The sequence below is a fragment of the Helianthus annuus genome, chromosome 7 (assembly GCF_002127325.2).
Source record: "Helianthus annuus cultivar XRQ/B chromosome 7, HanXRQr2.0-SUNRISE, whole genome shotgun sequence".
Lineage (NCBI taxonomy): Eukaryota > Viridiplantae > Streptophyta > Magnoliopsida > Asterales > Asteraceae > Helianthus > Helianthus annuus.
In genome coordinates, this window is record NC_035439.2 from 110,555,081 (window position 1) to 110,569,902 (window position 14,822).

The window sequence follows — 14,822 nt, forward strand, 5'->3', positions numbered from 1 at the left end:
GAGCTCCCATTAGGTCTTTATGAACGGTTGGTGAGGGAGCTTGGTTGTTTTTGTGAAAACGATAGGAGAGGGAAAGTAGAGTGGTCCGTGGGGAAGGGGGGAGAAAGGAGGATGGTCCCTTATGTCATTGCCAGGCAATGTCAACATGAAGAGGGTCCATGAACAACGACCGGTTATAGATGCTTTAATTATAATGTCAATATTTGATGTGCAAATAAACAACCACCTCAAAACACAGATTTAGTTAAGACTAATCCAAGTATCGAGTAAGACTGATCCAAGTCTCGAGTAAAAGTCAAGTGACCCCGAAAACATTTTCATCTTTATCTAGTATTTGATTCACGGTTTTTATATATAATCTGAAACAAACGAGTGACTGCATGATTTATATCACATATTTAAAGTATCAACATAAATATATATAGTCTAGCACTCAAAACCCTTCCATCCACACAACATTAAACATTGGTTTCAATACTAAAAAGCGTAAATCCAAACATAAATTCTTAAAATTTTGTGTTTGAAAGATAATACAATACCAACAATTGGGAAATAAAATCTCAAACATGAGTGCTGCTTCTGAATGAAGCAAAAGCTTTGACAGCACCAGCTCTCAATATAAACTGGTGGTAGAAGGCTGCAATCGTTGCACCCACCAACGGTCCCACCCAGAATATCCACTGCCAAAACAAAACAAAACAAAACTTCAGAATCATAAACTTGTAATATTCTTTTAAAATTAGAAATAAAATGTTTATATGAAGAAAATTAATTAAATTGTTTAAAAATGGTATGCAACATAAATAGGGTTGTATGCAATTTGCCAATTTATTTTATGAGAAAATCCCATCTTCAACAATGAGTTTAACAAAATATCAATGATTTTCTAAAAGTAGTGTTTGACAAATGACCCGACACGACAGATTTCAATCTTGCCACGACATATTCAATGCTCGTATAGTAGATAGATTTCAATCTTGTCACGACATATTAAATATCCGTCAATCTTGCCATGACATATTCAATGCTTGCGTAGTAGATAGATTTCGATATGGTCACATCATATTAAATGCTCACTTAGTATATATCCATCTCCCATACAAAGTTTTCATCTCGAACAGCAGATTTCCATCTGGCACAACAGATAATTCTTCTGCGCCAAATGGAAATCTGTTGCGGCATATCAAAATTTGTTGTGGCGACATCGCAAGGTGTGTCATGTGTAATGTGCTAGTTGACTGAAACAATTTCTTTTAACTTAAAAAAAGCCAAATGATATTTTTGTAAAAGAAAAAATTCAAACACTATTTTAACATACTCATTTATAATTCATGTTCTAAACTTATTAGATAAATAAACATGTAATGCATACTAGACCTGATCATCCCAAGCTTTCTCCTTGCCGTAGATGACCGCGGCTCCAAGACTCCGAGCAGGGTTAATACCGGTTCCAGTGATCGGAATAGTGGCAAGGTGCACCATGAACACCGCGAACCCAATCGGAAGAGGCGCCAAAACCTAAAATCATAACCCACATTCATATCCACTATAGTATCAAAATGCATCTACAAACAAATAAAAAATGTAGTGTCCGTACAGGAATATGCGAGTCTCGGGCACTCCTCTTGGGATCGGTGGCGGAGAAGACGGTGTAGACGAGGACGAAAGTGCCGATGATTTCGGCACCCAGTCCAGTGCCTTTGGAGTAGCCAGCGGCTAGTTCGTTGGCTCCTCCACCGTACCGGTTGTAGAGGCTTTTGTTGAAAGCCTTGACTAAGCCCACACCACAAATGGCTCCTAAACATTGAGCCACCATGTACATGATGGCTCGGATCAATGACACTTTACGAGCCAGGAATAAACCAAACGTCACCGCTGGGTTAATGTGACCTCCTGCATAATGCACATACATAGATTTTTACCAACGGTACATTGTAGATAATGCACATACATAGATTTTTACCAACGGTACATTGTAGAAACGGTTTGTATACTTACTTATTTACCCTTGTGTAGTTCTATTTTATAAGGGTAATTTTGGTAGAGATGGTAATTAATGGGACGGGTTTGAGGGTTTGAGACAGGTACAAGAAATCTCAAATCTCATAACCATATACCTGGCTCAATATCTGTCGTATGCCAAGTATAGTTACACTTTTCATCCTTTATGTTTGTACATTTTTAGCGTATTTAACTTCCGGAAACAACTGGGTTGCAGATCTGCAAAGGCTTAGGGGCAGTGGGTGTGGCCGGAGTGATGGCAGCAGGATGTGGTGGTGGTGGCGGCGGCAGGATGAGGTGGTGGTGGTAAGATGTGGTGGTTAGGGTTTTAGGGTTAGGAATTGGAGAAGATAAAGTATATATGCATTTTTTTGGTTTTATTTATTAAACATTTAGATAAAAACATGAATTTACCAAAATACCTTTAAGTGAATAGAATTAACTGAAAATTTTAATCTGCTTAGTACTAAAGGACGTAGAGTGTTACAGGTTTTGTAAATAAAGGATTGCGACTATAATTATTGAAGTTAAAGGCTATCCGTTGCAATCCGGTACAAATATAAAGAACGAAAAAATGTAATTTACCCTTTTCTTATTTTGAACTACAAATTTCTTTTAATCTTTGTCGTCTATGGTATTTGAAGACCTCCTCTAAAAAACTTAAATGTTTAAAGATTTTGTCTTTTTCAATTGACCACCACACTATTCGTATCTGTTACCCGATGGGTTTTGAATACACCCACTGATATCAAGTATACGGGATTGTTAAAAAATTATTTGTTGTCATTTTCAAATACATTTTTTTCTGCTTAGATATTTTTGTTACGATAGGATATATTTAGGAAAATAAAATTATACCAGATACATTTCTTTATATTTAAAGTTTATATAATTTATACATTATTAGTTATTGAAATTAGAAATATAAAATCTAAACATTAATAAATTAGTAAAATCTTTTGTTATCCAAAAACAAAGGAAAATTAAAATAAAATTTCTTATCCAAAAACAAGGAAACCTAAGAACAAAAAAACTCACCAGAGATACCAGCGGTGCAGTAAACAAGCACAAAGATCATGCCACCAAAAGCCCAAGCAATACCAAGAATACCAACACCACCGCACTGGTCAGCATTCAACGCAGCAGGGTCAGTAGTGCTCTTGTAGCCAATAACAGTCAACACCGTAATATAAAGAAACAAAAATGTAGCAATAAACTCAGCTATCAATGCTCTATAAAAAGACCATTTTGTGAGCTCATGGGGGTCCATCAATGGTACCGATGGCGGATCATGGTAGTCCTTGGCGGGGGAGGAACCAGAATCATCTTTTGTCATGGTTTCTTTCTAGAGAGAGACAAGTTAAACTAGCGTGGAAGTGTAAGATGGTGATGACTGATGAGTGGAGGGTAATGAGCTATATAAAGGAAGGATATCAAGGGTGTAAAGTGTGCAATGGTTATTTCAAGAGTAGGTGAAATGTAAATACGGAGATGTTTGATAAAGACTTAAGTGTCACTTGTAGTTTGTTTACTTTTCTATTTTTGGCGTTGTACTATTTTCCTTTCCGACATTCTTGTGTCATATCACGCAAAAAATCTAACCTCAGTAAAAAACTCAATTAGCTAGTAAAATTATTTTACGTAGTGGTTTGGAGTAGGGATGAGTATTTAGTATTGGGTACCGGTTCTATACCGGTACCGTTACCGAATTTCCCGTACATAATTCTTTCGGCACCGGTACTCACTTTTTGGTACTTTCGGTATCAGTATCGGTTCGGTACGGTACCGGTAAAATACCAAATTTTACATTCAAATACATGTACCGTACCGGTCCCGTACCGAATATTTCGGTACCGGTACCTACTTTTGACGAATTTCAGCACCACTATTTTCGATACCGGTACCGATTCAGTACGGTACCGGTACCACCCTCATCCCTAGTTGGGAGTGAGTTAGAGGTTGGTGCATGACGGACAGTATGTAAAACCTCCGAACCACTCCAAATCACTATGTTAAATGACCATTTTACCTCTTGATCTAACTAATTTTTTTTAACTAGGGTTAGTTTTTTTGATTGGAATGACATGTTTTGAGAATGTTAAAGAGAAAAATAAGGCTGATTCTAAACACACCCCCCTCCCCTCCTGATTATGCCCACTTTGTGAGACGAAAACTGCCGGTCCCACACGGGCCCCACCTGTAAGTATGTGAGAGGAGAGGGTGTAAAAAGTAATTAGAGGGGGTGTAGAAAGTAGCACCCAAAAATAATACAGGTTTGAAATTTAAAAAATGGATATACCAAGAGAACGTAAATCATAGTTAACTCTTTGATAAAGTTTTATTTTGGGATCATGGTTTTTTTTGTTATGTTTGGTTTGCTTTCACAATTTCGCCGACCCGTTTGAGTTGTCGTACATTGTTTTTGTGTTATCTTCAAGCACACATATCGGAAACGTACGATGTATCGTGGCCGAGGTTTAAAGTATACGAGAAATGTGTACGTAGACGTCGACACGTGTCGGTGTGCATGTAAACTTTACACGCATCCACACTACATTAGTGCATTTCATTATTTTAGTCTTGTTCTGCACATATAAAGTTATATACTTTCGTTACTTTATGGACACCGACGTGGATATTGCATGGTGGGGTCGAGACGGCACATACTCCTATACTAGATGTCTATGTTCATCGAAACATGTAAGGAGAGAGACTGCTATTTTGCTAGTTAAGTTCAAAAGACTACGTGTTACTATATGAAATGTGATATTGGGTTGAAATCGTCAATGATCTTCTATTGCATTGTTAGCCTTATAATCTTTCAATACAGAGGTTATGGATTTGATTTTTGTCTGAAGCAAAATTGCTTTAGGTTATGGAAGAGGTTTTACCTCTTTGGGTATTCGTGCAGTGGGTTTCCTCTTAATAATGGCGAGCCGGGTCACTAGTGTCGTCTGTGTTCGCAAACGTGATTGATCTTTTGCCATTAGATTTACCAAGATAATCAGGCTTTTGTTGGTCGTTTACAGATTTTTAGTGGCATCTGTTTGAAGGAAGAAGGGAGGCGTGTTTATAATCTAACAATTTTTCATTAAACAATATTATAATCGCTTGAAGACACTTTTGTTCCTTTTCTATCTATGGTTGTGTTGCCATGTGCATTTATCTCTCTATCCATGGTTGTGTTGTCATGTGCATTTATCTAAGTCCTTCACCGAAGAAGGAATCTTATACCACCGACTTACAAAGTGCCAAACTTCCATCGCTACTCGACAAGTCGTGAGAAGATGTTCACCATCCTCCCCTTCACCACACATTGGGCAACGAGTCTCCCACAATTACATTTCTTCTCATGAGAGCCACAAGCGTGGGGATTCTATTCGTCTATGCTTTCCACATAAACGCGTATAATTTTTTGGTACACAATTAATCCACTTCCATACAAAACTCAGCCCTACCATTTGTGATTGAATAAAATTCACTTCGTCGAACATCAAATAGTTCCGGTCTACACTAGTGATTCCAATTTTCGAATTTGACCGATGTCAAAATCCCCAAATTGCAAAGATTGCACTATTGAACTTTTAAACTATATGACTTGCGGCTTGCTAAAGCTTTTGAAATAAAACCGCCTTTCCAAAAAAAAATCTGACTTGCTTCATTTTGTACGGTTTATTTACATCGTAAATTGGTCCGTTATTAGTGTATACAAATTTGCTCAACATTTATGATAGTGAACTTTGTTTTTAAAAATTCGATTAAAAAATATTACCCAAAAGGGGTGACGGCGCAGCTTGTTATTCGTCAACCTTCTGTCTTGATGTAACTTGGTAAGTATAAATGGAAAAGGGTGGTTTATTCCGTTGTGTTGGCGACGGTTTGGAGAATATGGAAGGCTAGGAACGAGATGACTTTTGAAGCCCGTTTCATCCCGGTTTCCGTTTCGGTCGACCTCATCAAAGAGGACGCCTTTTTGTGGTTAAGTAATCGCTCCAAGTGCAAGATGCCCAGCTGGGAGAACTGGCGATTTTTTGACATTTCGGTCATGTTGTAATCTTGTTGCCTTTTGTTTTTTCGTTGTTTGTCTGTTGCGTTTTTATTCCTTTTTGTTCTCTCAGCTTCTTGCTGGCTCTTTATATATATATATATATATATATATATATATATATATATATATATATATATATATATATATATATATATATATATATATATAAAAAGTGGTTTGCTGGTAAAAAAAAAAAAAACTTGGTAAGTATGAATGAAAAAAAAAACTAAATTGAATAGTTAAAAAAAAAAAAAACAATACCGAACATAACTAACCAGACATTAATTAAATTTTTGCACCTTTTCAATAATAATTTAACTGTTTTGGTGGTTACCCGTTATCATAATAATAAATTTATTTAACCAACTTGTCTTTTCTTAAAGTGACACAATGATGATTCACGAGAACTTGGTGGTCATCTAATGATAGATGCCAAAATCCTGGTTTTCTCAATTCAATTTTTGGCCCCTTTCAAGTGTTGGTCCTAACTTAGAATTTCTTTATTCAATGTGTCACCAAACTTTACATTCTTCAGTCATATTCATTCGTTTTTTGTATTAATAATTAATTTTTATATTTCAATAAAAAAATCAGTGATGGAATATAAAATTTCATCACAATGGATTTCTTTTATCGTTTTTGAACTACGAAAGATAATTAGACTTGAAAATTCAAACTAAAAATGCGTCAAATATCATTGTTGTAAAGGTCTAAATACTAAACAACTGATATTGAAGACGAAAGCTTGGATGAAATTAAGTAAAGGTCTGAAGACTGAACAATTGATGTTGAAGAATTAACGAATAAGTTATGGTTAGGGGTGAAATGCCACTCTTAGAACTAGTTGGTTTTTCGTGAAATGCTTTAACTTTAATTTTAAATTTTAACTTATTATTTTATATATACAATTTAGGTAGGGTGTTAGTAATGGTGTTTCTCTCTTTCTTTTTCTCTTTTTTTATCTTTTGTTGTTTTTGTTTTGCAAGTATTTTTTTTTATTCATTTCAGTCCTTTTGGTTTACATGTAACTAGGATTTTGATCCGTCGCGCGTTACGGCAGCGTCGAAAGTTAAAGTAACTCGTCTTTATACTGTATATTTGACCTGACTTATTACTTAAAAAAATTACATCGCCATCGAATGAAAACGTAGTATATTTGACCCGACTTGCTTTCAGATACAGTTTACGAACATACACAAAATAAATAGAACATAGATAAAAAAAGGTATAATAATTTGTCCACGTTGCGGTGTAAAGTCATAAAAGTCATTTAAACCAAAAGAGGTGTCAAATTATTAAGCAGAAAAGGTTAAGAAGGTCAAAGTTGTCAATTACTGAAAGTTAGAAGTGAATGTGCAACTTACTTAAAAAAAGGTAGATGCACGGTACCCCCTACCGAGGAAGGGATTCCCTTTCCCAAGCTAGCAACCCGACAGTGCTGCCTAGCGGTGAATTCCCTGCGCCGAGGGGAACGAAGAATCGAACCCCCCGACCTCCACATAGTTGGGCCGGCTTATGCAGGGAGTCGGTGGCCACTGAGCCAAGACCCAGTGGTTTGCAACTTAATTAAAGACAAGGGTTAATAGTGTTCCATGTCAAAAAATTAAGAATGTAAAGTGGAAAAACTTGAAAAGAATTAAAAAAAAAAAAACAACTGCTGTGATATTAGGGTTTTGATGTTAGAGTGATATCATTTTAATAATAAAAAAATGCTATATTGAAAGTGAGGTTTTAAACAAACTATTGAAATGAAAAAGTCAATAACTTGAGTGATAAAAAGAGAAAGGTCTCATCAGCAACCTTTCTCTTTAATACTATATAAATAAATTTAGCTTTTGACTATTCGAGTTTTGCATCTTTTGCGGTTAAAGTTAAAATTTTTTGGCATAAATTCGAGTTTTTTTATGTTTACGTCAAGTTGTGGTATAAGTTTGCGTTTGTATTTACATCACGTGACGGTAAAAATTCGTTTTTTTTATGATTTCTCGATTTTGGTCGCCGTTCGCTTAATAGTTGACACGGTTTTACGACCCTCACAGGGATGGACACACATAGCGTGGGCCGCATGGGCGTACCCACCCCATGCCGTGGGTGGGCGGACGCACCCCTTGAAAAAATTATTTTTAGTGTTATTTTTCGCCGGAAATCCCGACCGCACCCCTTGGAAATTTTCACTCGCACCCCTTGAAAATTTTCAACTGCTCCACTTAGAAAAAAAATATTACGAATTTATAAAAAAATAAACACTGATTATTATTTAATATATAAGTATATAACACAATTTATATAATTATTCTTTAACCACTTATTCACTTAATTACTTAACCCAATCAAAACCCAATCTATTTTTATTAACCCAAGTCCAAACCTAACCCAAAGAAATTTGAACTAAATAAAATTAGGCAAACCCATCCATCCATTTTTTTGATGATTATATAAATTTTAGTTTAATGTTCTTTTGTCTTACACGGCCCAACCCGATCCGACCCGCTATGAACCAAATTTTTTTATATAACTAAGGGCCTAAAATCTTTAAAAATATTTCGCACCCCCAGGAAAAAATTCCTAGATCCGCCACTGGTGGCCCGATGTCCCCAGAACCCAATCTTTTCTAAAAAAACATGTAGAGATGACATTTTCAATTTTCTAAGGACCCTAAAAAAATTATAAGATGGACCACATAGCAACAAAGTTAAAATTGGTGTAGTGGTAGATTCCTTGTATTTAATCAGGAACGTCACAAGTTTGATTCCCCCTAAACAGGTTTTACCCTTTTTATATTCCAAAAACATTTTTAAACAAACAGCTGCCTTCCATCTCTAACGTAATTCAAAACACAACAGAAGACATCTGCCTTGATGGCTTCACCTTTGGTGTCTTCTACTCTTCTTAAGCTCGGTTTCTTCCATTCACAAAATGACAACTAACCTTTATTTGAATACTTGTAAACCTTTTTTATTCTTTTTAGATTTATAACTTTGTTAAATATATGAATTTCATATTTGAATATTTGAATTGAATAGAGTTGAATATCATATTTGAATTTTGTGAGCTATGAAATATGAATGCAGAATTTTGATTTAGTTTTGTTTACACTTCCTTGTCTCGCCCTGACCCGAACGTCAACCAACCCGGAAATCCTAATGTTCGGATGCGAAAAATCTTAACACTGAAACAATGGGACCTCATTGAAAAAAAAATCATGGGTCCTCACCCGCACACTCGCAACGCAGGGTTAGACACTGGTTATTAAATAAAAACTGTTATACTTCTATAAGATTTTAAAGGAATGATCAAAATTATAAACGGCGGAACCACAGGGGGGTCAAGAGGGTCCGTTGGCCCTTTGGCTACCCTCCGTCCGATCAGATTTGTTACTGAACCAAGATCTAACGTTGACGTTTATTGATGCTTTGACCCTTCAATTATCACCCTATTTGAAAGAAAACGGAACTAGAAGGTAAGATGACCATAACGTATATCTCCGGCAGAGTAGTTCTGCCGCCTGTTGTTGTTTTTAGGTTAGGAAGATGAACACGAAGAGATAAAGTGTGCGCCTGTTTAATTTTATGGTTAGGTTTTTTAGTGTTTAGTTTGTGGCCCAATCTAAAAGATAATCATGAAAATGTCGTTTGGACTTTATTTAAACAAAATCTATCAAAAATACTAATTTACTATTATAGTATTATGTGGGCTTCTGTTTCTTTATTGTTTTTATTTATTATTGTTGTTTGGTATGAGCCGATTTGGGTTTGGAATTGTATTGAATTGTATTGAAGTTTATCAAAAAATTAGGGTTACAAGAATGGTGATTATATAGGACACCACTTTACATACTAGCCCCTACACTATCTATTAATCTCATTTCTGACACTCCCCCTCAAGTTGAGTAGTGGGGTCACCAATACTCAACTTGCTCAAACAGCTACTAAACGCGTTTCCGTTAACTGCCTTTGTGAGAATATCTGCAAGCTGATCTTTTGATGCTACATACGGGAGCTCTATGATTCCTCCTTCCAACTTTTCTTTGATGAAATGTCGATCTACCTCCACATGTTTTGTTCGATCATGTTGAACTGGGTTTTCTGAGATTTGTATTGCAGCGGTATTGTCACACATAACTTTACTAGGACCCTTTTGTGAAAAACCAATGTCTTCTAGCAGCTTCCTGATCCAAAGAACTTCGCTTAACCCTCGAGCTATACCTCTGAACTCTGCTTCTGCACTTGACAGAGCAACCACATTCTGTTTCTTACTTCTCCAGGTAACTAGGTTTCCGCCAACCAAGGAGAAGTACCCTGATGTAGACCTTCGGTTTCCCTTATCTCCTGCCCAGTCTGCGTCAGTGTAGAGTTCAACCTTTAAATGCCCATTTGTTTTGAACAGCACACCATGGCCTGCAGTTCCCTTGAGATACCTTAGAATTCTCTGAGCAGCTTCCATGTGGGCAACTTGTGGTTGGTGCATAAACTGACTTACCACTCCAACAGCGTAAGCTATATCAGGACGAGTGTGAGAGAGATAAATTAACTTTCCCACAAGCCGTTGATACCTTCCTTTGTCTGCAAGTTCTCCATTGAGTTCCATGTGAAGATTGTGATTCACTACCATTGGAGTATCTGCTGGTTTACAATCAATCAACCCAGTTTCTGCTAGGAGGTCAAGGACATATTTCTTTTGGCAGATGAAAATCCCCTGCTTAGACCTGAGAACTTCTATTCCGAGGAAATACTTAAGATTCCCAAGGTCTTTCATTTCAAACTTTGAAAACAGATTCCTTTTCAGCCGTGCTATTTCTTCTGTATCATCTCCGGTAATAATCATGTCATCTACATATATGATCAAGCAAGTTACAAGGCCGTTTCTTCTCTTGAGGAACAGAGTATGATCAGCGTTACTTTGATGATATCCATATTCTTTCATAGCCAAAGTGAACTTCCCAAACCATGCCCGAGGAGACTGTTTTAGCCCGTAAAGGGATTTTTTCAACCGACAAACTTCCCCTTCTTTAAAACCCCCTGAAAAACCTGGAGGTGCGTCCATGTAGACTTCTTCTGTTAGGTCTCCATGGAGAAAGGCGTTTGTAACATCAAACTGGTGAAGAGACCACTCCTTATTGGCTGCTACGGAGAAGAGAACTCTAATGGTATCCATTTTTGCAACCGGAGAAAAAGTCTCAGAGTAATCGATCCCATACGTCTGAGTGTAACCCTTGGCTACAAGCCGAGCTTTGTATCGCCCAATGGAACCATCTGGTTTATATTTAATCGAATACACCCACCTGCATCCAACTGTTTTCTTTCCTTTAGGAAGAACGCACTTCTCCCATGTGTTGTTTTTCATGAGAGCACACATCTCCACTTCCATTGCTTCTTCCCAGTTCTTCTTACCTTGTGCTTCCTTTACGGAATTAGGTATTTGTTCAGTGTATAGAGAAGTAGCAAACGCTTTCGCACTGTTAGATAAGTTCCCGTTGACCATATTAGCTACAGGATATCTTGAATTTCTGGTCTCCTTCTCTGGGGAGTACCGTTTTGGAGGAACCCCTCTATTGGCTCTCGGCGGAAGAGAGTATCTTCCGGTTGTCTCTGATGCACCTGGTGGTTCAACATGTTCAACCACTACTGGCTCATTTTCAACCTGATTTTCAACCTGCTCAACATTTGGGTCAACATGTTCTGTATTTGTCGGTTCTATGTTTTCCCCTGTTGTCTCATAATTATAAGACGTAGGACTTTCAGGGTTCTCAGTATTTCTTACCTCAGGCATCACGTTGGATGGACTTTCTTCAGTGGTACTGTGCTCCGCGGATTGTATGTCTGTGTTTGAAGGACTCGCAGTACTGTGATAGTTTTCTGTTGTGACTTCTTCAGATGAGGGAATTTGGATTAACCAGCTCAGAGTGTCTATACTGTCACTCTCCCCCTGACCAGTGAGTTGGGTGTTATAAAAGTATTTTGTTTCAAGAAAGTCAACATTCATTGTGGTGAACATTTGACGAGTTGTTGGATTATAACACCGGTAGCCTATTTGATCGATCCCATAGCCGACAAATACACATTTTTCAGCACATGGGCCAAGCTTGTTTCGATTGGTTTTGGGTATATGAACAAAAGCAGTACACCCGAAGATTCGAGGTTCAAGTGTAAGGGGATGAGGAATACTGGCAGACTTAGACAGACAATCTAAGGGAGTCTTAAATTTAAGAGCTTTTGTGGGAAGCCGATTCAGCAGATACACAGAGGTTGCAACTGCCTCCGGCCAGAAGGATTTAGGGACTTGAGATTCGATCAAAAGGGCTCGAGTCATTTCAAGAATAATACGGTTTTTTCGTTCAGAAACACCATTTTGTTCTGGGGTATGGGCACAAGAGGTTTGATGAATTAATCCTTTGGTTGTAAAGAATTGTTTCATAGACGTATTGACAAATTCCCCCCATTGTCGGATCGAAGGACTTGGATTTGAGTTTGAAATTGAGTTTGGATCATAGCATAAAACATGACAAATTTTTCGTAAACTTCGGCTTTATTTTTTAGAAAATATACCCATGTCATGCGAGTGCAATCATCCACGAATAATATAAAGTACCGAAGACCCTGCCCCCCCATCACAGGAGCAGGACCCCACACATCAGAATGGATTAACGAGAAAGGTGAAGCAACTTTCGTATTGCTAGGTTTGAACGGGTGTCGATGGCTTTTGGCGCGAAAACAGGTTTCACAATCTATTTTCCCATTTGAAGGGAAGAGTTTTGGAAACAAAAGGTGCGAATAACCATGGGATGGATGTCCCAAACGTCGATGCCATAGCCAGGCTTCCCGGTTATCAGTTCTATGAGCCAACATCACAGTACCCTGTTGAGTCACTTCATCCACATAGTACAATCCTTGGCGCTCAGTACCACGTCCAATAATCACACCCGTCCTGATATCCTGTAAAAGGCAGAAAGTAGGATGCATTAGTACTGTGCAATTTAGCTCCTTGGTAATGTGGCTAATTGAGAGCAGTTTGTGCGATAATGACGGAACGTAGAGACAATTTGATAATTTCATAGTTGGTGAAATTTCAATTGTTCCTCCTCCTTTCACTTGCATCATTCCATTGTTTGCAGTGTGGATTTGAGTTTTTTGAGGGTTGGACATTGATCGTATGTCTGATGGTTCAAACGTCATGGTGTCAGTGGCACCGGAATCGAAAATCCAAGCACTGTTCTTACTATGATTGATTTCTATTTTTTTATTTTTCCTTTTCCTTTTTTTTTTGACAATAAACAAATCAAGCGTATTTATCAACAATCAAATACGCCAAAATCGAGTAAATACGCGGTCAAGGTATCGCTATTGAGCAAACAACTGACCCGGCGTATTGATTAAATATGCTGGGCACTTGAACTCGCGTTCAAGATTTTCGTTCGCAATACCGTCGCTAGGAAGCAAAATTATTTTACCGGAGTATTTATTAAATACGCCGGCACTCGAACTCGCGTTCAAGTATTAAAAAACGCCCGCAAAATCGCTACCGAAAGCGGAAGAAAAAACACAAATTCGCAAAAGTAACTCCTAGCGAACTTATCTAACAGTGGCGAAATTGGTTTGGAAACAATAATTACAAATTCGCAAAAGTAACTCCTAGCGAACTTGTCTGCAGCGTATTTATAAAAAAGGAAGGCATTGGTTTGGAAACAATAATTTTTTGATTGGAAACAATATATTTCCTTTTTTTGATTGGAACAATGCTTCGGCTGGTTGCAAAGGATTGGACCAACGTTTAAAGGAGACAATTTTTGAAGAAATAGGATCAAATGGTTGGAATTTCAATAAAGTTCTAGCAATTGATTGGGGAAAAAAAATATATTTTTGATTGGACCAATTTTTCGCTGGTTGAAGAAATAGGATCAAATGGTTGGACAACTGATTGAAATTGATTTTGTTGACTCGAACACGACAATTGAACGGAAAACTGATTTTGGTTTGACTTTGCCGTTTTGCAATTGAACACGACAGTAGAAAATGATTTTGATTTCCAAGTGAAGATCGATAAGCGAATCGGTTTTACGAATCGGAAACCTGCTCTGATACCATGTTGTTTGGTATGAGCCGATTTGGGTTTGGAATTGTATTGAATTGTATTGAAGTTCATCAAAAAATTAGGGTTACAAGAATGGTGATTATATAGGACACCACTTTACATACTAGCCCCTACACTATCTATTAATCTCATTTCTGACAATTATTACTGTTTTTATTTTTATTTCCTTAATTTAATACCCATAGATTGTTTAAATTTAACGTAAGGATGCCATTTTTTATAGAATAAATTACAAAAATCGTCCATTATGTTGACACTAAATTGCAAACTATGTCCTTTACCTTTAAAAACTTCAAAAAAACGTATTTGATGTTTGCAAACTCTTACACATTATATCCTTTAGCCTGACTCAGTTAAATTTTAATGGTTAAGTCTGACCAAATAGAACCCATTTGAAGGTATTTTAATCATCTTACCCTAACTCTCCCTTCCTTACTACCTACCTTATTGCCACCAACCATCATCACCTCCCCCTCATTTACCAACTTCTCTGTCCAGTACCCATAACAACCATCGTCATCCTCTAATTTTGGTTTTAATAAATCAAGATTAACATTGTAAATATGAATTACATTAGTTATCTATAACTTTTTAATAACAACTGATTTATTCATTTGTTCTTGATATTTTTTTTACTAGAGTAATAGATTTCATTCCAATCATCAGGGTAAATTACATAAGGATA

General features: G+C 37.0%; 1 protein-coding gene across 1 annotated transcript; it reads right to left on the reverse strand.

The window, feature by feature from the left end:
- Nucleotides 1-328: 328 nt before the first annotated feature.
- LOC110889695 (probable aquaporin PIP2-5) lies at nucleotides 329-3,392 on the reverse strand. Its single transcript, XM_022137257.2, has 4 exons — nucleotides 3,040-3,392; nucleotides 1,598-1,893; nucleotides 1,378-1,518; nucleotides 329-680 (listed from the first exon to the last, which is right to left on the reverse strand). Exons 1-4 carry the CDS (start codon nucleotides 3,335-3,337, stop codon nucleotides 561-563), a joined length of 855 nt encoding a protein of 284 aa, XP_021992949.1. The 5' UTR covers nucleotides 3,338-3,392; the 3' UTR covers nucleotides 329-560.
- Nucleotides 3,393-14,822: the final 11,430 nt, after the last annotated feature.

What these genes read in the sequence shown, in the direction of transcription:
- LOC110889695 (XM_022137257.2), bottom strand. Translation starts at nt 3,337, where the DNA reads ATGACAAAAGATGATTCTGGTTCCTCCCCCGCCAAGGACTACCATGAT. An exon ending in CTGCACCGCTGGTATCTCTG is followed by an intron (nt 1,894 to 3,039) that starts GTGAGTTTTTTT and finishes TGCATTATGCAG; the next exon opens with GAGGTCACATTAACCCAGCG. An exon ending in AGAAAGCTTGGGATGATCAG is followed by an intron (nt 681 to 1,377) that starts GTCTAGTATGCA and finishes TTGTTTTGGCAG; the next exon opens with TGGATATTCTGGGTGGGACC.